This window comes from Tachyglossus aculeatus, chromosome 2, assembly GCF_015852505.1.
Source record: "Tachyglossus aculeatus isolate mTacAcu1 chromosome 2, mTacAcu1.pri, whole genome shotgun sequence".
NCBI lineage: Eukaryota > Metazoa > Chordata > Mammalia > Monotremata > Tachyglossidae > Tachyglossus > Tachyglossus aculeatus.
This window is the reverse complement of record NC_052067.1, coordinates 87382180-87407997: the sequence shown is the minus strand read 5'-3', so window position 1 is coordinate 87407997 and position 25818 is coordinate 87382180. Positions and strand designations below refer to the sequence as shown.

Genomic DNA, 25818 nt, shown 5'->3' with positions numbered 1-25818 from the left:
TTAGTCCCTGTGTTGTCAGTCCGGTTCCATAGCTTTTCATTGGCAGTTCTCTCATCCTCCGATGATAACCATTCATCATTCTTAGTCCTTTGTTCTCTACCTCGTGGCCTGATCCACCATCTTGGAGCCATTTGGCTTGGGGAGAGAGGGGGCAGAAAAGGAGGCACTCCCCAAATACCAAGGCACTGAGGAAACGTGGGGTGCTAGGGTAAATGCCAAGCTGTGATAAGATGCAGGTTGGAGGTGTCCTGCAGAGGCAGCAGCTTCACGAGCCACTGCGGGCTGCACTCTGGGGCTAGGGTTGGGGGACCCACCATGACATCTCAGTGTTGGGGTGTATGTGTGGTCTGGGCTGCTGGAGCTGGTCTGACAGAGGGGCCGGGCCCCGGGACTGTTAGGAAATGTGTGGTACCGCACTCAGGCATGGAGACACTTGCTGAACACTACAGAGGCACTCCAAAGTGGCAGGGGCCCAGTTCCTCGGCATGTGCCACAGGCAAGAGGGGAGCAGGTTGGACCCCCCACTCTGTGCTCTGCGGGGCTTACCTTGGGGGGCTTACCTTGGGCCACGGAGACAACAGTTAGCTTGAATCTCCCTCCTCACACTGCGGAGCTCAACCCCGTTGGTGGTTTGAAGCTAGGAAAGGGAAGGAACAGTGGGGAAAAACTGCTGCGGCAGCAGAGGTTCTTTGTGCAGGGCTCCAAGTTAGAAGCAGCTCAGAATGCCTCACAACAGCAAAGGCTCTATGCATGAGGATCCAGGTTAGAGACTGCGAGGCTCACCTCTCTGCCCCAGAGCCCAAGCCTAAGGAGGGCAAGGGGAACAGACAGTAGTAATAATAGTTCTTATTAAGTGCCTATTATGTGCAGAGCACTGTAATCAGTGCTGGGAGAAATACACAGGTGGAAAAGAATTGATAGTCCTGGTCTCTGGCAACTATAGAAAAAGTTCAGTTGCCACACAAAGACCACCAACTGACCAGGGAGTCAGAAGGTTATGAGTTCTAATCCCAGCTCCATCACTTGTTTGCTGTGTGACCTTGGGTGAGTCACTTCCCTTCTCTGGGCCTCAGTTACTTCATCTGTAAAATGGGGATTGAGAATGTGAGCCCCACATGGGACAGGGACCGTGTCCAACCTGATTTGCTTGTATCCACCGGCGTGCTTAGTACAGTGCTTTGCACGTAGTAAGCACTCAGTAAATACCATTATCATTATTATTATAATAGGCTATATCAGAATTGGAAGGGCCTTGCCTGATGCTTTCCTTATTACCACTGAAGCAATACTGGATATCGGTTCCAATCCTGTTCAACCTATTCCATGCAGACATGCTTGAGGGCCTGGAAGTTGATTTCAGAATACAGGATTCTGTTGTCCCAGGAAACTCCTTCATTGCAGCAGTCTGAAAGCATCATCAGGAGGAGTTCTTTAATCTTTCATTGAGGAGCTAATGGCAGTAGTTTAGAAACACCCATTCAAGAAGACATGCAGAATCAGTAAAGCACAGTGGATTAGCCATCAATAGCTCAATCAATCCAACATATTTATTGAGTGCTTACTGTTTGCAGAGCACTGTACTTAGCATTTGGGAGAATACGATATAACAGAGTTGGTAGACACATTCCCTGGGAGTCTAGACTGCAGACCATTAGTATGCAGAAGACTGAGATTAAGAACCAGTATGCAACAGGAAAATTGACTTCTAGAAAGGTTTGACCCAGAAACTTGTATATACCCCAGTGCTTAGAACGGTGCTTGACATATAGTAAGCACTTAACAAATACCATTAAAAAAAATCAGACCACCAACTCTGAAGCACTACTTGTCCTATCACAGTCTAGCTGGGCAAGACAAAGGGAAAGAACGGATGACAGCAAGATATGCAACAGATACTTTACAGCAAGCTGAAGTAGAGAAGCTGCAAATGAGAAGGACAGAAGAAATACTTTTCTAGCATAATGAACCAAACACCAGTTGTGACAGAGCAGTGGACAGTTTGGAGACAACAGTAGAAGACAGGTCAGCCTAACAGAAATGGAGTCATAGCCTACAGGCTACGAGCAGATTTTAGCACCAAGGGGAAGATAAGAAAACAGTTACACATTGTGGGGAACAAATATTACAGGTCCACTTTTTCATTCATGTAATGCAGAAGGGATTGTCAGTAACTCGATCTTTTCAGCCTCATCCACACACCCTGTAAAAAATCTCATCTATTAATGCCATCTTCAAATTCAAGGTTAGAGATATACTGAATATATATATACAAATATAGAACATCAAAAATGGAACTAAAAAAAGCCAACTGTCCATAATTTGGAGTAAAAATGTGTTGTTGCTTTCCCAGCACTGGTTTTGATATTCCTTTATGGTATTTGTTATATGTACACTATGTTCCAAGCACTATAGTAAGTACTGGGGTAGATACAAGTGCTTCGGGTTGGACACAGTCCTTGTCCCATATAGGACTCAATCAATCAATCAATTGTATTTATTGAGTGCTTACTGTGTGCAGAGCACTGTACTAAGTGCTTGGGAAGTACAAGTCGGCAACACACAGAGACGGTCCCTACCCAACAGTGGGCTCAGAGTCTAGAAGGGGGAGACAGAGAACCAAACAAAACATATTAACAAAATAAAATAAATAGAATAGATATGTACAAGTAAAATAAATAGAGTAATAAATACATACAAACATATATACATATATACAGGTGCTGTGGGGAAGGGAAGGAGGTAAGACGGCGGAGATGGAGAGGGGGATGAGGGGGAGAGGAAGGAGGGGGCTCCGTCTGGGAAGGCCTCCTGGACGAGGTGAGCTCTCAGTAGGGCCTTGAAGGGAGGAAGAGAGGTAGCTTGGCGGATGGGCAGAGGGAGGGCATTCCAGGCCAGGGGGATGACGTGGGACAGGGGTCGACAGCGGGACAGGTGAGAATGAGGCATGGTGAGGAGATTAGCGGCAGAGGAGCAGCGGGTGCAGGCTGGGCTATAGAAGGAGAGAAGGGAGGTGAGGTAGGAGGGAGCGAGGTGATGTACAGCCTTGAAGCCGAGGGTGAGGAGTTTCTGCCTGATGCGTAGGTTGATTGGTAGCCACTGGAGATTTTTGAGGAGGGGAATAACATGACTCACAGTTTTAATCCCCATTTTACAGATGAGGTAACCGAGGTACAAAGAAGTTAACCAAGGTCACACAGCAGACCATTAGGGGAGCTAGAATTAGAACTCAGATCCTCTGAATCCCAAGTCCATGCTATTTCCACTAGACCATGCTGCTTCTCCATTTTACCTTCTGTATTCTGATTTTATTCTTCAGCAGCTGTCTGGAGACTCTGCTGTCATAAATCCTTCACACATGCCCAACCCATCAGCGTAACATTGCACAAAGAATTTCAAAGCTAATCTAGTGACCATTTCCAGGTTCTCCCTAGTGGTGATCCCGTTCTCAATCATTTTATAATGAGCGACAAATGACTTTCATAGTTTTCTCAAAGCTGCTGTTGATTACTGGATAAATTTAGATCAAAAGAAGAATTTGCCACCTTAAATCCAGTTTTGTTTCTAGAGTTCTATAGTCCCTCACAGGTGCCACACAGACGCTTCTCCAATTTTCTGAATATTTTAGAAATCACCTCAGTCTGTTTCCTTTGCACGGAGACAGTTCAACAGAAAAGGAGCTTTATGTTACAATTAAATATCCATTTGATGCTGAAAATTATCCCAGATCTGGTTTGGAGCTACTTAACAGACACACATCCAAATTTAGATTTGACTCCAGGTGCTTTTCAGCACACATAAATTCCTCTGAAAAACAAAATGATGTTCTATGGTAGGCACACTCATCATGTATATTCAATCTTGAATTCTGTTTCTCCTTCTGCAAATATGGATGCAAGCTTCAGTTTGATGGATAATACCAATGTAAATTCTCTAATGTACTATGACTTCATAAACTATAGTACACAAGTTCACTTTAGCTATCAATGGAACAATTATCTAAATTAATTTTCTTTTAAATGAAGCATCTTTAATAATAGCAAAAACACTCCAGCCACAAAACACATCCTAGCTGAATTCACTTTATAAGAAGCAGTTTGGCCTAGTGGAAAGAGTGACTCAGAGCAGCTGTGTGGCAGAGCCAGGATTAGAACTCAAGCCCTTTGACACTCTGACACCTTACCTGCTTTGTGACCTTGGGTTAGTTACTTAACTTTTCCATGCCTGCGTTAACTCATCTGTAAAATGGGGATTAAGACTGTGAGTCCCACATGGGTCATGGATTGTGTCCAACTGGTTATCTTAAATCTATCCTGGCACTTAGGACAGTGTCTGACACATAGTAAGTGCTTAACAAATACCATAAAAAAGTTCTGATTTTATTCCAAGGCAACTTTGGCTTGAAAATCAACCTTTCAATGGACAGAGTTGCTAGGATTTTTGAGATAATGAGCTGCTAAAATATTCTGGAGATGAATCCTCAGAGCCGGTTAGCTTTTGAAAGTATTTACTTTTGATATTTTACTATAGGCTCCATGCTATCAGCATTCTGGGGCCTTGATGCTGTGCTTAAATTGAATAACACAGCTTCTCAAAATATAATGAAATGATAATAATAAAATGTCAGGTGTGGTATGATCTGCTGATTCTGTACAAAGAAGAAAAAAGAAACACGGGTTCAAAGGAGAATTTTCTTTTAAGCCCTTCCTCATTTGCTTGGGTCCATAGTGCGAATGGATGGGTGGTCAGAGTCTGGGACATTTTTCTACTAAGTCTGGCAAGTCTTATTTAATATTTATCCTGTGTATATGAAATTCAGTTAGGGATGTTATTATCACCCTCATGCTAAAAACCTCAGGCCACTAATGCATTCTATCCATGAATTATATCCTTGCTCTGAAATATCCTGCATGCCCTAATGTCTCAGCTGCTTAGCTAAACCTTGGGCACTTTGAATAGGGTCATGGAATGTGGCTAGGTCGTGGCTTTTGGCAAGCTCCAGAGAGCGGATAACTGACTCAGCTAATTGGCCAATGGCACAGACCAATCAGATGTCACCATGGCTTTGCTTGGTGTGATAACTTTGTATCCTGATGGTTTAGTTTCCATCACTCTATGCCAGGCCACTGAAAGAATTTTGTCTCCAGAGAGAGTTGAAGAAGACTGAAATCCTCGATTAATTATGTAGTGAAGAGTTTGCCTCCAGGGAATCAATTTGAAAGAAGGTTTTTCTGTTCTTCAAGAAGATGCCAGAAATCAGAATGGATTTTCACCAAAGAATGTTAACCATAGAGAACCCTAGAAAGTGAGTTTTATTCAACTTCTCCCAGGGAAATATATTGTTTCTTATTATCTAGATGTGCATGCTTGAATTAATATTAACTTGTGCTGAATTTAAAATATGCTTGTGCTTGTGCCTGCTTCCTAACAAAAATATCTTTACGGGTGGCCTGGACTATTTCAGCGTGATAGCTCTGAAGAGGGAAATGAACGAAGTGTACGATTCTTTTGTTTTAATATGGATGTTTTAAAACTGAACCTAACCCAAGCAAACCTACTTTTCACTAGGTCTATATATGTTTTGACAGTTCAGCCAAAGGAAAAGACATCTTCTACCTCTTCCTACCTTCTAATTACTATGATAACACATTTTACTGGGATTTGTCATCTATTGTCAGAGCTCAGTTGAGTAATAACATTCAATCACTTGGTGAATATTTGCTTGACAGGGTTCCTCTTATCATATGCCACAGGAAAAGGAAATGAGTCTTCCAAAATAAAATTCTTAGAACACAGTCATTCTTTTCCAGTGGGAGTGTTGATAAGCCTCCCTTTTTCCATCTTTTAGAAGATATTGTACAGTTTAACTGATTCACACTGAATTTCTCAATTGTAATCCCACTTTTAAAGAATGAGATTAAAACACATCCATTATTAGAAAGGACTGTTTCATCAAATAGGGCAAACAATCTGCAAACCTTTACTAATCTCTCCTTAAGCTGTATTTCTTATAGTGGAAAAAACAGTGTCTTTCCCGTGATGGCAGACAATATTTCAGGGGAGGGGAGGTCAGTTTTTCAATTTCCCCATTTTCTTTTTGCATTTTTTGGAGCTAGAGCCAGACAAAGCTGATTGCAATGGGACTAAAGAGAAAAAAAATATCAAAGCTTAAGTCCCAGAATAGAAACAGCCATAAATGTCTAAACAGATTAGGGTTGCTGCCAGGCTCTCTTCATTTAGAAAAAAAATGTTTTCTCTTTCTCCCCACCCTCTATTTCCTGGTCTTTCTGAAAGAGTCCGATTCTGAATTCTTTCCTGACCACAGTTCCCAGTGGATTTAAGGGGGGGTCTTTGCCTGAGAAGCAATTGCAAAATCAGGTCCTTAGGTTAAATTGCACTGAGGAAAACTTTTAATTCATCCATGGTTGCCGTTGAGCTGAGTACTAAGGAGCTGTACAGAGAATTGATTAGACAGACCTCTCCCTTTGAGGTAATCAAAGTTTTGTCTTCTTTTCTGATACACCTAGACTTTCTTCTTCTGTTTCTTTAGTTCTCCTTCTTTAGAAGCTCCCTTTTCTTTCTCTCCACATTTTCCCTTCATATTTCAAACTGTTCACTCTTCCTCGGTGGTCCTTCCCCCTCTGAACGAACACATTCTGTCCTTTCAGTCTTTGGGAATGTCAGCTTCTTTTTCTCCTTTTTTTTCTCATTTCTCTCAAGTGGAGGTTGGGCTAGATTTGGTGGGTTTTTTTTTTTTTCTGATCTAGCTTTTGACCTAGATTTAGCTCATTGCATTTAGTTCTGGCTGTTGATAAAGCCCAAAGCTGCTTTCCAAAATACAGGCTAATGCTCCATAACAGTGCTTTTGGTTTAAATCAAAGACCATCATCTACCTATAAACATCTATCTTTTGACATTGAAACAGATCAGTTTTCTGCTGTAAGAAGTGAGATGAATGTTGGTACAAACAGTCCTATAACAAGCAATCATTCATATGTATTGTGTACAGAATACTGTACTAAGCACTTGGGAGTGTACAATATAATAGAGTTGGTAGTCTAGAGAATGAGGTTACAATCTAAAAGGAACAGCAGGAATGTGATCATATTCCAGTTAACAGAACTATCCCAGGAATAATACAGTAAGACTTCCTAAACTTACCGAGAAGGAAATGCTGGAGAAATTATCTGGATAATTCTGGACCCAAATCCTACCTTCAATCCAAGGAAACAGTTGAATTTGAAAGAGATGTTAGCAGCAAAATCCCACTTTGGCCTTAATTAGCTGGGCATTTTGCTTGAATCATCTAGCTGTCTCAAACTGTCTGCCTGCTTTGCCTGCCGTGACTGGGCCAGAGATTTCAGGATGTAATATCTTCTAGCTACAGAACTATTCTAGTGATAGTTCTGAGAGAAGATTCCTCCCTAACTGTCCTTTGCCTTTGAAGCCTACACTACTGAAAATGAAATTCTATTCATGAGAAAGAGACAGGAAGAGAGACCAAGAGAGAGGCAGTGCGGGGGGATTAAGGGGGAAGGGAAAGTGAGAGTGTTTTGGTATATGTTTGTGCACGTGTATGTGTGTGGCCAGGGAGAGAGAATATCTCTTCCATACTGTGCATATATAAAACTATCCTGGGGTCTGTTGCAGCTGCTTTCTGCAGCACCTGGTGCTGTTTTCAACTGTCTCCTAGATTCATGGTGAATGCAAAACTTTTTTCCTATGTAACTCCTCTGTTCTTGACTGTTATCCTCTTTCTTGGTTTTTCCCACTGTTATGATTCTCCAATTTAGTTTTGGCTAGCTATTTATTTGCTTTTTATAACAGCTGTTACCCTGAATCCAATTCCTGGCTTCTCTTCAGGAAGGGATATTGGAAATGTGCAGGGAAGTGCAATGGTGTCCTCTATCACAGCATTCCCTGTAGAGCTAGAAATTCTATTTTCCTCTGTACTCCTCTTGGATTTCCTACTTGGGAATGGACAGCTTAGTTTGCTGCCCCAGAATAAGCAATGATGTGGAATTTGATTGTAAACCACTGCAGATAGGGTAAGAGGCAGGCAGAAGAGTGTTTTTTTTTAATGTATATTTGTTTAGGGCTTACTATTTGCCAGGCACTGTTCTAAGGACAAGGTAATCAGGTTGGACACAGTTAATGTCCCACATGAGGCTCACACTCTTAATCCCCATGTTACAGTTGAGGTAACTGAGGCACAGAGAAGTGAAATTACTTTCCCAAAGTCAAACGGCAGACAAGTGGCAGAGCTGGGACTAGAACCCAGGTCCCTTTGACTCTTAGGCCCATGCTCTATCCATTAGGCAGCACTGTTTCTGGCCACATTGCTTGCTCCTGGCCAGCCAGTTAGGAAAATAGCAGCAACTCCAGTGTTCCTACAGCTAATTGAAAACTTTGGTGGTAGGCTGCCATTAATACTGCAGGGGAGGGGCCTTTCATTCATTCACTCATTCAATAGTATTTACTGAGAGCTTACTGTGTGCAGAACACTGCACTATGTGTTTAGAAAGTACAATTCAGCAGTAGAGACAATCCCTGCCCACAGTGGGCTTACAGTCTAGAGGCAGGGACACAGACATCAAAATAGGTAAATAGGCATCAATATAAAGAAATAGAATTATAGCTATGTATATATATATACATATATACATAAGTGCTGTGGGGTTGGGGGGAAGAACGAAGGGAGTGAGTTGAGGTGACACCGATTGGGGGAGCTGAGGAAAAGGGGCTTAGTCTGGAGAGGCCTCTGGGAGGAGGTGTGCTTTCAGTAGGGCTTTGAAGTGGGGAAGACTCCATACTTTCTTCTAAGATATTTCCCTTTTTCCCATTCTTTAAAGACTCTGTGTTTTCCTCAGGGAACTGGGACCTAGAATGAGATTTTGCCAATCTTCTGGATAATGATAATAATAATAATGGCATTTGTTAAGCACTATGTGCAAAGCACTGTTCTAAGCACTGGGGAAGATACGGGGTGATCAGGTTGTCCCACGTGGGCCTCACGGTCTTAATCCCCATTTTACAGATGAGATAACTGAGGCACAGAGAAGTTAAGTGACTTGCCCAAAGTCACACAGTTAAGAGGTGGAGCTGGGATTTGAACCTATGGCCTCTGACTACCAAGCTTGTGCTCTTTCCACTGAGCCATGCTGCTTCAGTAATCAATCAATAATCAATAATCAATCTATATTGATTATAATCAAAAATCGTATTTATTGAATGGCTACTGTGTGCAGAGCACTGTACTAAACACTTGGGAAGGTACAGTACAATAGAGTTGATGGACATATTCTCTACCCATAGTGAGCTTTTAGTCTAGAGGGTAAGTGCCATCATTCCTCTCTCCCAAAGTAGAACCCCCAAATGCAAAACCTAGATTTGGGCAGTGTTAAATTTGGATTGATGTTGGAATTCGATACTATACATCAAGAAAAACCCTTCTACCTAACCGTTATTATTATCTCAACAATTTGTATTATCTGTAATGCTGGAAATAGTGAAGTAGTATGGTCTAAGTGGAAAGGGAATGTGCCTTTAAGAGGAGTTAAGAGACTGGGATTCTAATCTATGCTTCAGTTTCCTCATTTGTAAAATGGGTAATAAATGTCTGCTCTCCCTCTCCCTTAGACTGTGAGCCCTGTATGAAACAGGGACTATGTCCTATTTCATTCACTCATTCAATCATATTTATTGAGCGCTTACTGTGTGCAGAGGACTGTACTAAGTGCTTGCCTATGTAGTATCTACCCCAATGCCTAATTCAAACCTTGGCAAATGGTATGTGATTATTATTATTATTATTATTATTATTATTATTATCATTTTAGTAGGAGAGTAAAAGTATATTTAATGCTCCATTATTTCCCCTGGCTGTAATTTATTTTAATGTCTATCTTCCCCTAATAATAATAATAATGGTATTTGTTAAGCATTTACTATATGCCAGGCACCCTACTAAGCGCTGGGGTAGATACATGTTATTCAGGTTGGACACAGTGCCTGTCCCACAGTGGGCTCACAATCTTATTCCCTATTTTATAGATGAGGGAACTAAGGCCCAGGGAAGAGAAGTGACTTGCCCAAGGTCAAACAGCCAACAAGTGACAGAGCCCAGATTAGAACTCAGGTACTTCCAACCCCCAGGCCTGTGCTGTATCCACTCGACCATGTTGCTTCTCCTGTAGACTATATGCTCCTTGTGAGTATGGAATGTATCTACTGATGTATTTCACTTACCCATGTGCTTAGTACAGTGCTGTGAGCACAGGAAGTGCTCAATAAATACCATTGATTAGTTGATAATTATTATCACTTCCCAGGTGGACAGTAGAGATTGCTAGAGCAGGACACTGGGCACTGTGAAGGAGTAGTAATAATAATAATACTAATAATGATGGTATTTGTTAAGCACTTACTATGTGCCAAGCACTGTTCTAAGTGCTGGGACAAGATACAAGGTAATCAGGTTGTTCCACGTGGGGCTCACAGTCTTAATCCCTATTTTAGAGATGAGGCAACTGAGGCACAGAGAGAAGTTAAGTGACTTGCCCAAAGTCACACAGCTGATAAGTGGTGGAGCTGGGATTAGAACCCACAACCTCTGACTCCCAAGCCTGAGCTCTTTCCAATAAGCCATGCTGCTTTTCTACTGGGAGTAGTTCTCCCAGTAAGCATCGGCCTTCCCATACTGGAATCCCACCTGCTGACTGATAGATGGATTTTCCTCCATGGGTTTTCATCCATGTGAGTTGATGAACAGTTGCTCCACTTCAGAACACGTGCTTCACCAGCCCCGTGCACTGTTTGTGCTTCCTGCTTGGTCCCCCGCTCTAATCCTTTACTTTCCTTGGGCCCTTGTTAGTACTTTCCTCTTTTCTTGTTCCCCACCTGTAGGTGTATCTGTACTTTCCTTACCTTGAACCTAGCCTGAGCCCTTTTGAGTGGCCATAGAGGAGGGTTGTATTATTTCTGCCTCTTCGTTCTTTCCTCTTTCAAATGATTCCTCCTTCTCCTCCCACATTACCATCCGGGAGAAGAAATGGCATTGCTGAGGGGAAATCTTTTTAAAGGAAGAAAGCATATGGAATGTGATGTTTGACTCTCCAGTCACCAGTGGAAAGTTACCACATCCCGAATCTGGACTCCTTGATTTTTCACTGCAGAAAGAGATCTGGATTGGTAGAGCTTCCTCGTCTGCAGTGCAAAATAGCTGGGATGGTCAGATAGCTAATCTGGTAATTGCTAAAATGCTGAAAATCTGTTAGGGGAAAAAGAAATCAATATAGGCTCATCCCAGTTAGACTAGTTTAACAGAGGGTTTATTTTCTATTTAAAGTTATAGCTCAACTTGATAAACCTTGTTACACTGTTATGATGTGGTTATACTGCTACGCCCCATACTGGTTTAAATTTGGTTATAACCACATTGGAGATAACTGGCTGTTTACCCAGGTAGAAAAGAAACACTAAGGCACAAGGCCAAATACTTTTCTGTAAGCAAGAATAGCTTTATTTGGGAAAGTCTAAATTATTTTGATGTGGTGATGTAATGTCTTAGGGCAACCATCTGCCTATATCTGATCATCATGTAAAAGAGCTTGTTTACCTAAAACATTCTGTCCTCCCTTTCCTTTTCAGATTTGGCTTCAAGTGGTGTTAGAGGCCATCTATCTTAAGCAGCCTTGAAAATGAGGACAAAAATGTAAAGTCCAGACTATATATTTTTTCAGCCCCATCCAACCCTCCTGCCAGGAAGTAGGACATTAAATTAATGTCCAGTTATGATTATTACTACTATTAATAAAAACAGTGATAATGATGATGGTAATAATGAAGACATTTATTAAGCCCTTACCATGAACTAAGTGCTGAGCGTAAATGAAAAAACTATGAGACTGCACACAGTCTCTATTTCACATGGTGCTCACAATCTCTTTTGTCCATTTTACAGATGGAAAACTGAGGTTCAGAGAGGTTAAGTGACTTGCCCGAGGCCACATAGTGGCAAAGCTGGGCCCAACTCAGGTCTCCTGACCCCCTTTCCCATGCTGTTCTCTGGCCGATCCCAAGTTGCATGTACCAGCCTAATGTAAATTTTTACTTACATTCGGCATGTAAACAATGCCTAAGCAATGCCATTAATTATTCATAGTGCTCTGATTATTCAATTAGTGCAGTACTCTGCACAAAGTGCTCAATAAATAGCAATGATTGATTGAATGATCCACCCAGCCCAATATAATGAATTCCTAAGCACAATTCTTGATCCATAGGTCTCAAGACTGAGGCTCATCCATCATTTCTCATGTGAGGCTACTTCAGCTCACTAGCATGGGTACCAGAACTCTTGAAGGAACAGTGTGATGGTTAGCTTCCTTGATATCCCATCTCATCGTTAATTAACATCCCTGACTTTTCCCCTATCCTTAATAAACTTTTTCATTCCAGCAACCCATTATGATCACTTCTCCAGGAATTTATTCAACCTTCTCTTCAAGTTGCTGACAATTTAAGCCTGAACAACTTCCCAATAGAATCAAATTACATATGCTCACCAGCTGCTGGGTGGCAAATTGGGGCTAAGGTACCTAATCTTGCCTCCTCTTATTCTACATGGCTTAGTGGCAAGAGCACGGGCTTGGGAGTCAGAGGCCATGGGCTCTAATCCTGACTCCGCCACCTGTCACTGTGTGACCTTGAGCAACCTGCTTAACTTCTCTGTGCCTTAGTTACTTCATTTGTAAAATGGGTATTAAGAATGTGAGTCCCACGTGGGACAAACTGATTACCTTGTTTCCACCCCAATGCTTAGAAAAGTGCTTGGCACACAGTAAGTGCTTAACAAATACCATAATTATTATTATTATTGTTACTATTATTATTATTATTATTATTATTGTGAGCCCCACGTGGGACAGGGACTGCATCCAATCTGAGCACACTGTATCTACCCCAGTGTGCAACATAGTGTTTCGGCACCTAGTAATAAATACCATAATTATAAATGATGAGAAATGTTTTGAATATAGTTTTACATATTTTGAACATTGGCTGTTTTAGCATGGTTATTTGCAAGACTGGTTTAATATTTTTCTAGATGGTGCTTGCACTGCCGGTAGTTTTTGCATTTAAGATTGCACAGATCATGATGTTCCCGAGACTGGATATTCCCTCCTGGTACCTCTGGCTCAAGCTCTAAAGATGAGCTGTATTATCAAGAGGCTTGAATGACATGCAATTTTTCAATTATCTGGAGGCATTTTCTGTCTTCCATTATCCTGCCTCATGAACACAGAAGCACCCATGCTTCATGCTGAAAGTGTCTGAAAAGATTGCCTTTATGTGCTTCTCAGACAGCTGTAACACCTCAGCATCATGGTTGAGTAAATACACTGGTTTCTGCCATCTGAGTAGGTTACAGAGCCATTACCAAGTGAAGTCAATGTTTCGGAAGGCAGCAATTCAGTTCTGACCAACCAGATTCTATCTGTCTCAGAATTTCACTATTTGACCTTTGTTTTAAATCTGATCTTTCCATCAAGATTTTCAGTACATTACTGACAATGTTTTCTGTTTTTCCCCTCAGAGAAAAATCAACAAATTGTTTGGAAAGCAGAAGTGAATGCTCGAGATTCTGGTTTAGGAGAACTATGTCTTTCCCTTGGGTAGTGACTTACCAACAGAGGGTTGTGTCTCCCTAGGTTTTTCATGTCTCCTGGAAGAATTAAGACTGCAGTCCCCTAAATGGCATCCCCACAGAATGCCCCTTCTGGAAAAGTCTGACATTCTCCCAAATTATGTCCTTGGAGCCCAGTTTGAGACTAAAACACCACCACCCTCCCTGGATTAGAGCCCCTAAGCTTGTTTGTTTGAGCAAAATTAGTTAAAACCCACCCAGAAAGATTTTCCACTGGAACATATTTCAAACACCGGGGTGGAGAAAGGCTTTTAGAAGCACAGAAGCACTTGGCTATGGCTGCCTTTGAATTGACTTTGGGTTGGCCTTGAGGGGGCAGCTCGCCCACTCCATCTTCCACTGGGGTCAGGAGGGCTGATCCAGATGGGAAAGATCCAGCTTGACCCCCCAAAAGGCTCTAAATCTCTAAGTCCTAAACCCAGCCCAAATTCAGGTCAGTCCTTGGCAGAACTCAAGAATATTGGACCCAAGGTGGATTCAGGAATGGTAGTTTTGAGATGGTGATTGCTCCCAGCCCTACCTTAGACAATATTAGCAACCTCTTCCTCTCCTTCTCCCCTCTCAACCCAAATTCCCTCTTCTGCAATCTAGTAAATTGAGACTAGAAATACTGCCATTACTGGGTCAGACCAGTGGCCCATCCAACTCGGTTCTGCCTCCAACAATGGCAACTCATGGTGCTTATTAGTGTTATGTGATAATTGCCCTCCTGGACGTCTGTCTCAATGATTAGGAATATTCCATTCAACCAAACTAATTCCACTTCCTCACTCGCCACTTCCCCACTAGAACTAACAAACCTCTAGGAATTTGTTATGGATTTCTCATTTGTGAATTAATCCTAGCCCATCTCGAACCTACTGGTACTTTCAGCTGCTCAGTTTCCTATGGTAACAAATTCCATATGTCTGCTACCAGCTGTGTGAAGAATTGCTTCCTTTAGTTTGTTTTGAACCTTCCACCTTTAAGCTTCAGCAGTTGTCTCCAGTGGTGTGGGATTTGGTGAACAGCAATTTTGTGTTGGCCCAGTCCCCACCCTCTGTGATTTTCTAAGCTTCAATTATGCTCTTCTCAGCCTGTGACTTTCCAGACTGAGAATCCTAATCCTTCCCATCAATCCTGCTCCATCTCCCTGATCCCTAGGTTGCCCTTCTCTGTACTTTTTCCATCTCCGTCGTCCCTGCTGCCCTTTCTATAGTGTCTGCATCATCCATACTGCTGCCTTGGCAGCTCTGATCCATCTACCCTCACAGCTGTCCTCACCTCAGTCTCACCCTTCACCCTGACACAGCATGGTTCACAACAGGGATGATTTTTTTTATGGTATTTGTGAAGCGCTTGCTATATGTCAGGCATTGTACTAAGTGCTGGGGTAGATACAACGTATCAGGTTGGACACAGTCCCTGTCCCATATGGGGTTCACAGCCTTAATTCCCATCTACAGATGAGGTAACTGAGGCACAGAGAAGTGAAATGACTTGCCCTAGGTCCCATGGCAGACAAGAGGCAGAGCCAGGATTAAAACCCAGGTCGTTCTGACTCCAAGGCTCCTGCTTTATCCATTAGGCCATCCTGCTTCTCCCAGCTCATATCCCCACTCATGAATGAGGAGAGAGCACATATTGCAGGGAGAAGCCTCCAGTGAAGCTCAAGGTGGGAGAGGGACTGGGTCCCCCTTAGATCTCTACCCTGCCTTCCCCACTGCCACTGCCCAGTATTTGGCTCTCAGCAGCCCTGGACTCTGCAGACTTTCCAGTAGTCAATTGGGAAGATACTGGGATTGGAGGAGAGGGAAGGGCTGAAAAATTTTGAAATACTGCATGGCAGTCTGGCCAATGGGTAGGGAGCTGAACTGACATCCTTCATGGGGAGATGGTGTCTATATAGATCATAGCCCCAGTCTGGGAAGCATTAACCAGTGCTGAGGTCCTAATTTTCCCTGAATATTAGTAAACATAATGATAATGATATTTGTTTAGTGCTTACTATGTGTCAAGCACTATTGTAAGCTCTAGGGTAGACTCCAGCTAATCAGATTGGACACAGTCCCTGTCCCACATGGGGCTCACGGTCTTAATCCCCATTTTACAGATGAGGGAACTGAGGCACAGTGAAGATAAGGGACTTGCCCAGAGTCACACAGCAGACAAGTGGCTTAGCTGGGATTAGAACCCCAGTCCTTCTGACACCCAGCCCTATGCTCTATCCATTAGACCACGCTGCTTCTCAGGGGATTATGTTCCCATGGACATTTTATTTGGGAACATTATCACTGTCGACATGCCCTTGGTTCAATTGAGTTATAAGGAATTAGAGGGCAGAGGTAGAAAGAAAAGAATTCTTGCAATTCCAGGACGCTGAGCTAGCTGAAACTTCATTGTCACCTTTAGCCAAACCCTGTACTTGTGAATTACTGAAACATCCCACGTCAGAGCCACCTAAAAAAATAAAATAAAATAAAGATTAACCTGGGATTTCTGATTCATTTAAAATATTTTGCTCCAAGGGGCTAACCAGAAGAGCCATGTGTGCTCTACCACAGCTGGGTTGCCAACTCCAAATGGATTATGCATGAATTTCCCATGAATTATTCTTTGAAGGATGATTACTAGCATATGCTTACAGAGCACTCTCCCCAACCACTGAGCATTTTAGCGGATCAAAGGAGGACCTGTGGATTGGATTAGTTAAAGCAAACACTGTATACTGGCTTTAAATCAATCTATCAGTCTATTGAACACTTACTGAGTGCAGATCACTGTACTGAATGCTTGGAAAAGTACAATATAACAAGTTGGCAGATGCAGTCCCAGCCCACAGGGAGCTTACAGTCTACAGGGGGAGACAGATAATAAAATAGATGATAAATAGGGGAAATAGTAGAGTATAAGAGTATTTACATGATATTACTGTGAGGCTGGAGTGAGTACTGAAGTGTTAATGGGCTAAACAACCAAGTGCATAGTTGACATAGCTGTGAGGGTGGATAGTAGAAATAAAGGGCTTGGTCTGGGAAGGCTTCTTGGAGGAGATGTGATATGAGGAGGGTTTTTAAGGTAGGGGGAGTGGTAGACTGTTAGATATGAAGAGGGAGGGAGTTCCAGGCCCACCAGAGAATGAGGGCAAAGCAATAGTGGAGGGATAGATAAGTTCGAGGAACAGTGAGTAGGTTGGTGTTAGAGTGCAGTAGGAAATCAGTGAGGTTAGGCAGGAAGGAGAGAGCTGATTAAGTGCCTTAAAGATGATGATAAGGAGCTTCTGATTGATGTAGAGGGGGAAGGATGACCATTGGAGGTTTTTGATGAGTGGGGAGAAATGGACTGCTGTTTTATTTGAAAAATGATCCAGAGGGCAGAGTGAAGTATGGAATGGAGAGGGTAAATTTGAGATACAGAGGGTGGTCAGCAAAGAGACTAATGCAGGGGTCCAGATGGAAGATGACAAATGCTTGGATCATTGCTATAATAGTTTGGATGAAAAGGAAAACATGGATTCTAGAGACGTTGTAAAGGTAAAAGTGACAGAATTTTGTGACAGATTAAATATGTGGATTAAATTGAGCTTGGATGACATAGTCCTGGGCATGCACTCATCCACTTGGCTGCCAAGTTGATTCTTTCTCTGCAATTGCACATGCTCAGTAATTGGGGATGACCTTGTCTTAACTAGAATCTGAACTCAGTCTTTGTTATTCTCCTGTCTCATCATACCTGGATTCCCTGTTATAACACACCAAGGCAATGTTATGAAATGGTCAGTCTTGGCATCAAACTGTAAATTTTTACATGCACTGGAACAATTTGGCTCCCTGTTTTATTTTATAACTACTCCAAACTTGATTTTAATGTGCTCCTTTTTCTTTCCTTTTGGGCTTAATGGGTTTTTTTTCTTTTGTTTTGCTAAAAGCAAACACCACGAAGGCTTTCATGTAAAAATATTTGGGGCTGTGGTTGTGGAAATAAAATTCTAGTTAGGTTAGAGTCTCCAGAGTAAACATCTGAGATTTAATGTGAACTTTATATGTCAATGATGATCCTGAGAGAAACCTGAGGAACAATCAAACTATTTGTGAACTCTCAATAAATGAGGCCTAACAGAGACATTCTGCTTTTCCCAAGCCGCAGTGCAAAAGGAAGAAGGAGCAGATAATGGCACTAAGGTATTTTGAGGTTGATAAACAGAATGCTAAGTGTGTGTTGAGCCATTCAGGCCAAATTTATCCATTCTGAAGGTCATGCCTCTGGCTCCCACTCTGTGCCCTCATCAGGAGTCCTGAAACCAGCTCATTTGAGAAACAACATCTTGCTTTCTTATCCTTCTCTCCTCCCCTTTCAACCCCACTACCATTTTGACCCTACTACCAACCCTTCTTTTACACCGTTCAGTAAACTCAGATGGTGCTCAGACCCAAGCTGCCGGTGGACAGGAAGTGTGTAAAATGTCAGGGACAGCAGCTATCAATCGGGCAAAAGCTCCAGGATGAACAAGGGGGCCTCTCTAAAACATGGCAAAAATTATCTATCTGCCCCACTACCAGCACACAGGTCCCTGCCTGATCATATTATATTCTCCCAAGTGCTTAGGCAGTGCTCTGCACACAGTAAGTACTCAATAAATAACATTTATGATAATACTAAATTTTTTAACGGCATTTATTAAGTGCTTACTATGTGCAAAGCACTGTTCTAAGCACTGGGGAGGTTACAAGGTGATCAGGTTGTCCCACGGGGGGCTCACAGTCTTAACTCCCATTTTACAGATGAGGGAACTGAGGCCCAGAGAAGTTAAGCGACTCACCCAAGGTCACACAGCTGACAATTGGCAGAGCTGAAATTTGAACCCGTGACCTCTGACTCCAAAGCCTGTGCTCTTTCCACTGAGCCACGCTGGTTTTCTAAGTAGCTGAACTGTTGTGCACTGCTATGAGTCAGATATCAGTATCACCATTGTCACAATCTGAAATCCTAGTTTTCTCACCCTGCCATTAATTTTATCTTGGGCAGATGTGATCAGAGTGAGAGAGAGAGAGAGAGAGAGAGAGAGAGAGAGAGAGTGAGGGAGAGAGAGAGAGAGTGTGTGTGTGTGCGTGTGTGTGTGTGTGTTTGCATTTACATAGATAAATTCCACAACTCTATCCAGATTTGCAAGGCTGCATCTACTCCAGGAAAATACAATGTCATTTTGATCTGGTGAATTTGAGCAGTGAAGATGGACAATCTGGGTGACACACACCAAATAACTCGTCCTCCCCAACAGATCTCTTCCTGCTGGATGTAGGCCTAAAACAGGTCTGGGCTCATAGGACCTTACCTCAGCAGTCTGGTTGATTGCCTCAGCTCTCCACGTTTCATTGTCTGCAAAGACAAAAGTTTCACCAAGAGATATTTTTATATACACCTGTTATGATTTAGACATACCTCAATAACAGCTGGAAATCTGGGAATCATGATGCATTCTGGGCAATTCAGGTTGATATCTTATTCATCTAAAATTGTTGATGGTAGAGGTAGTGCCAGCCTAGAGAAATTTAATAGCAGCTCTAAGTGAAGAAACCTTACTCATCAGGCAAAAACTCCTCACCCTCAGCTTCAAGGTTGTCCATCACCTCGCCCCCTCCCACCTCACCTTCCTTCTCTCCTTCTACAGCCCAGCCCACACCCTCCGCTCCTCTGCCGCTAATCTCCTCACCGTACCTCGTTCTCGCCTGTCCCGCCATTGACCCCCGGCCCACGTCATCCCCAGGGCCTGGAATGCCCTCCCTCCGCACATCAGCCAAGCTAGCTCTCTTCCTCCCTTCAAAGCCCTACTGAGAGCTCACCTCCTCCAGGAGGCCTTCCCAGACTGAGCCCTCTCCTTCCTCTCCCCTTCCTCCCCCTCCCCATCCCCCCACCTTACCTCCTTCCCCTCCCCACAGCACCTGTATATATGTATATATGTTTGTATGTATTAATTGCTCTATTTATTTATTTATTTTATTTGTACATATTTATTCTATTTATTTTATTTTGTTAATGTTTTGTTTTGTTCTTTATCTCCTCCTTCTAGACTGTGAGCCCACTGTTGGGTAGGGACCATCTCTATATGTTGCCAACTTGTACTTCCCAAGTGCTTAGTACAGTGCTCTGCACACAGTAAGCGCTAAATAAATACTATTGAATGAAGAAAAATGTACAGTGATCACATCATCATCATCATCATCAATCGTGTTTTTATAAACAGCCATAACAATTAGTCGATCATATTTATTGAGCCTTTACTGTGTGCAGAGCACTGCACTAAGTGCTTTGGAGAGTAGACTATAACAAAGTTGGTAGAACTTTTCCTGCCCACAAGGAGCTTACAGTCTAGAGGAGTTTACACTATCCAAAGTTCTAGTGTAGAAGGACTTGGCACCCTTGTTTTTGTGCCAGATTAGCCCTATAAAATACAATAGGAGTAGTTTCATGGATGCAGATTGGGTAGTTTGTTCTTTGATCTCATCCTTATATGTGGTTCCTAATTATTCCAGGAGTTTGCATAGTAGATAGGCAAGGTGTAAAGGATGGTCACAGCCCTCCCCACTCCATTCTGCATAGACACACACACACACACACACACACACACACACACACACACACACACACACACACACAGCTGTCCTGAGTTGAAAGACCAGGCTGGGTGCAGAAAAAGCAGAGGTGTTCTCTGTCCTTCAGTTTGACATACTGCTGTCAGGGCCCTGGAGTGGGATATGGAGAAGGACTGAGGAACATGTCCCCCCCAGCGCTGATGCATCTACACTGTCAACACAACAAGAGACTCAGGGGGTGGGTGCACACCAGGTTTAGGTGGCTAACCTAGAAGTTCTCTGAGGTGACATTTTATCCTATGAGCTCTGCAAATAGCTTAGTTGGGTTTTTATTTCTGGGCAAAAAGCCAACCAAATGTTGGTATCATCAGAAAGGGCATAGAAAGCAGAACAAAGGGCATAATTTGCCGCTATATAAAACCATGGAATCCCCTTGCAACTGCACACAGTTCTACTAACAGCATATCAGGAAAGAAAAGAGAAGGGCACTTAAGATGAGCAAGGGGAAAGAGTGAGCTGTGAATGAGGATAGACTGAAAGGGATACGATTCTTTAGTCTTGAAGAAAAAGGCTGAGAAGAGAGACATGCCTGAAGGCTACAAGAAACAGCGTGGCCTAGTGGATAGAGGATGGGCTAAGGAGTCAGGAGGACCTGGATTCTAATCCCATTTCCACCATATCTGCTGTGTGACCTTGGGCAATTAACAAAGTCTCTGTGCCCCAGTTAACTCATTTTTAAAACGGGCATTTAGACTGTGAGCCCCTCATGGGACAGGGACTGTGTCCAATCTGACTGTCTTTTATCTACCCCAGGGCTTAGTACAGTACTTGGTACATAGTAAACATTTAACAAATACCATAAAAAAGTCTTCAAAATTATGAAGGACCACAGCAGAGCAAATATAACTCTTATTCATCAAATCTCACACCAGCATGATGGGGCACCCATGTTAGAAATGGTAAGCTCAAAGCAAACGAAAGGAAAGGATTTTCCCACAGTGACTGGTAAGTACTTCAAATTCACTAATTTAAGAACTGTGCAGCCTGAAAATATGTAAGAGGGTATTGTTAATGGATGAATGGCCTATGAGGGGTTAGTATAAGTCAAAGGTGTGGAGAGAAAAGGTACAGTTATTTGAGAATTCAACAGGCTTAGAGACATGAATGACAGATTTCATTAGATTGGAAGCCCCACCAATCTTCTGTCCCTGCTGTTAGATGGTAAACTCCTTCAGGGCAGGAATCAGGACTATTAATTTGATTGTATTCTCCCAGGCACTTGGTACAGTGCTCTGTTTATAATAGGTATTCAATAAATACTATTGATTGACTGATGAGTGATTGATTGCTCTAAGGTGGGTTACCAGAGGCAAAAGTTAGAATTGTTGTCTGGTCCATCCAAAACTATGAGGATGGAGGACAGGGAGGGCAACAATCTCACTGTTCTTCTAAGTGTCTTGTTGTCCCCAGTGGAGCCAGGTTACTAGGCTGGAAGGATTTCCCCAGGAATGGCATTGATTTGGGGCTCATGTTTCTCTATAATTTTTATTCCAATAAAACTTCACATCCAGTTGGTTTTCTGTGGAAGAATAAAGGCTTTGCGACTCCTGGGTTTATTTCAGTGAGACTAAGCTATTCTCTGATTAATAAATTTTCATAAAGTAGCTTACATTGCTTTTTTCTTCTTCTTTTTAGTGCCAAATACAGAACTATGATAGCAACTGGCGGAGTGATAACGGGCCTGGCAGCCTTAAAGAGGCAAGACTCTGCCCGATCCCAGCAACATGTCAACCTCACGCCTGCACCCGCCGCACAAGAGAAAAAGCCGGTCCGACGTCGGCCCAGAGCCGATGTAGTTGTGGTTCGGGGGAAGATCCGACTCTACTCTCCCTCTGGATTCTTCCTCATCCTGGGAGTGCTCATCTCTATGCTCGGGATCGCAATGGCTGTCCTGGGCTACTGGCCCCAGAGAGAACACTTGATTGGTGCAGAAGCCAGACTGTCCACCAATCAGACCCGAGTCATCCGAAGCCAAGGGGGTGTTGTGGTTCACTTCTTTGAGCAGCACCTACACTCGGACAAGATGAAAATGCTTGGCCCTTTCACCATGGGCATAGGCATTTTTATTTTCATCTGTGCCAATGCCATTCTGCATGAGAATCGCGACAAGGAAACCAAAATCATACACATGAGAGACATCTATTCCACTGTCATAGACATCCACTCATTGAGAATCAAAGAACAAAGGCACATGAATGGAGCCTACACCGGGTTAATGGACACTGAAGTCAAACAGGATGGGAACTCCTGTGCCGCAAGGTTGGCGGCCAACACGATTGCCTCTTTCTCAGGGCTCGGGGGCACGTTTCACCCAGACAGTTCGGCCGGAGATGAGGAGCTGGCTCTCAATGAAAACAGGGGCATCGGGCATCCGATACCACCCTTGCTGTCAGAGAGCTCTGTCTCTATCTTTGGCCTTTATTCTCCCCACAACAAGGCAACAGATGACAAAAGCAGCGGATTGAAAAAATGTGAAACCAAGTCCATTGTCTCCTCCTCCATCAGTGCTTTCACATTGCCCGTGATCAAACTCAATAACTGCGTCATCGACGAACCCAGCATCGACAACATAACTGAAGACTCAGAGTTCCATAGGAGCTGCGCTCGAAATTTGTCAATGGATTCGCTGGCCGTTCCCGTGCCCGATATCAATGAATCCTACGAGCCCGCCAACACTGTTCTTTCCAGAAACAACTCAGTTGGTGGCTCTCCTGCCTGCCAATATAAATCCTCCATGGCGCTAGGACCTAGCACTGGGGAGTTATTGTCACCCAGCACAGCTCGGAAACAGTTTGGGTCCAACACATCTCTACATCTGCTCTCTTCACACTCAAAATCCTTAGACTTAGATCGGGGTCCTTCCACCCTGACGGTACAGGCTGAACAGAGGAAGCATCCGAGTTGGCCAAGGTTGGATCGCAGCAACAGCAAGGGGTATATGAAACTGGAGAACAAAGAGGATCCAATGGATAGGTTACTGGTGCCACAGGTCTCCATCAAAAAGGACTTCACCAATAAGGAGAAACTTCTTATGATATCGAGGTCTCACAACAACTTGAGTTTTGAACATGATGAATTTTTGAGTAACAATCTAAAGCGAGGGACTTCAGAAACAAGATTTTAGTGTACAAAATAAAGTTTTACAAGGTATCGTATTTTAAAATCATTGGCACGAGAGGTTCTTTGTCAAAGTTATGGTTGTAAGCCAGTTTTAACCAAATGGTTACTGCATATGTGAATTGGTTTCTCTGAGCAGAGATACTGATTTCCATAAGGAAAGAGATTTGACGTCTCAGTAACATACAACTGTAACACCAAAAGAACATTATCATGACCCAGTAACTTTTGGTTTCTATGAAAGCATGATCTTTTTTACCCCTGTAAGGCAAGAAACCTGCCTCCAAATTAAAGCTCACCTCTGCTTCTGTTTTCAGTTCTTTCTTGTTTGCCACATTCTAAAGATGAGGCTTCAGAACTAGAAAAACAAAGGACCTGAGATTAGACTGGAATGATCAGTTCCAGGCCCATAGACAAGATCTATTTTTGTACAGACAGGAAACTTGAAAACCTAAGGAGGTCATTTTCAGAAAAATTGTTTACATGAAGGGCTGGGATGGGTTAAAAAAAAGACGGAGCAAATTAGGTATCGTGTTATGTGTGAATTCATTGCAATTGGTCAAGGTATATACTAATGTTGTAAACTCTCTCCACTCTGCTTTATGCCTTTGTCTTTCCAATTCCATGATATTTTAGTGGAGCAAGTGGAAGAAATTATATACTCCCATGCTGTGGTTCAGAAATGCAGATAGCTTTAAGGACAAATAGCAAAGCTTGTCAGAAGATTGCAACTTTAGAAACTCAAAAAGACAATGTATTCAAATGGACTAAACTACAAATGAGAAAATGTGACTGGAAATAGATTTCCATCATCTGAAATTAACTCCTCAAGCCAAGAGAAAGTTTTCAAATATTCCATACTCTTTGCAAAGGACAGAGGTCTTAGTTTCATATTAACCAATCTGTTCCACTGTTCAGCTTGGGGCACCCACTCTGTATTTTTGAAATTCCTGCCTTCTGAGGTATTAATGAGTTTGACTGTTTCTTTTCTTTTTTAGCTTTGCCTAAACCTAACTAGATGCCTCAGTAAAAATTTAGCCCCATTTTAAATTGCCTTGAAGTTCAGCTTTTAAATAACTCTTAGCAAAGCAAAACCCTATGAAGCTTTTAGCAGAAAAAGTTATAGAATTGCAGTTGTTGGCTGTCGCAAAGGAAATCAATGATAAAATAGATAGGTCTACTGGAAAATTTTCTCATTTTCCAAAAGACATTCAAGTGATCATTCATATGCTGTGTTTAATATTCATATTTAGCTGAAATACTCAGGAATTGTTTTTCATGGCTTTTCCCAAAAATAGCCAAATGTTAAAATGTTAATATGCCACAGTTGTTTATGAAGAATGGAAGACAGAAATATTTCTATTTCCAGCTCCATACATGTCCACACAGTGATATTTGCTCAGTGAATCAAGGCATAGTGCATTTGTTAGAACCTCAATCTTCTCGATTGTATCAGACTGGGCTAACTATTTTGCTATGAAGCTTTTATTACATTTCTGGTTCGTGTTCTTAATACATTTGCTATTTTTTGAAATAAAATTAAATGGACAACTATGGTCAGAGTACATGACCTCCTTTCTTCAAACCAGGAAAACAGTTAATGACACAGTGAATGTATACGTATACCTGAGGGGCAGTTGGCTACTAAATACATTTTCAGTTCAATCTTCAGTTAAAAACGGCTTGGTGGAAAATGTGCAGCCCTGGGAGCCAGGAGTCTCGGATTCTGATCCCAGTTCACCACTTGCCTACTGTATGACCTTAGGCACACCACTTGACTTCCCTGTGCCTCAGTTTCTTCATCTGTGAAATGGGAATTAAATACGTGTTCAGTCAGTCAATCATATTGAGTGCTAAGTGTGTGCAGAGCACTGTCCTAAGTGCTTTGGAAAGTACAGTATAACAACATAACAGACACATTCCTTGCCCATAATGAGCTTGCAAACTCTCCCTCCCCCTTAGACTATGAGCCCCTTCTGGGACAGGGATTTTATTCAATCAGTTTGTATTGAATATAGCCCTGGGCTTAGTACAATGGCACAGAGTAAACATTTACCTATTATTATCATCATCATCACTGTGTTTTGCTCCAGTTTGTGAAATATCAATGTGCAGAACTAGGTTTGACCTGCTCTATTGAAATGGTTATCTAAACCCTGGATATAATTAAATTTTTGCCAGAATGAGAGCCAGATAACCCTCACAGTCCTCTAGCCATTTTTAAGTCCCTGCTTAAAAACTGATGCTAGGATTGAAAACAGTGGCTCACATCTTCTCTGAGACTGAAAGAAAGGGCCCAAGGTGATGTGTGGAGATGTGTCTTTCCTCCTAAAATGCTGGCTGGGCTCCTTCCTGCATTCAGGACAG

The 25818-nt window shown here is 42.5% G+C and overlaps 1 protein-coding gene across 2 annotated transcripts in view; it reads left to right on the top strand.

The window, feature by feature from the left end:
- The window catches only part of TMEM200A (transmembrane protein 200A), an 87294-nt gene extending 62300 nt beyond the window's left edge, over window positions 1–24994 (top strand). For both annotated transcript variants that reach the window (XM_038769093.1, XM_038769092.1), the window contains exon 2: window positions 21970–24994. In XM_038769093.1, coding sequence (XP_038625021.1) covers window positions 21986–23458 — 1473 coding nt within the window. In that variant the 5' untranslated portion in view covers window positions 21970–21985 and the 3' untranslated portion in view covers window positions 23459–24994. The remainder of the gene's footprint in view (window positions 1–21969) is intronic.
- The last annotated feature ends 824 nt before the right edge of the window (window positions 24995–25818 follow it).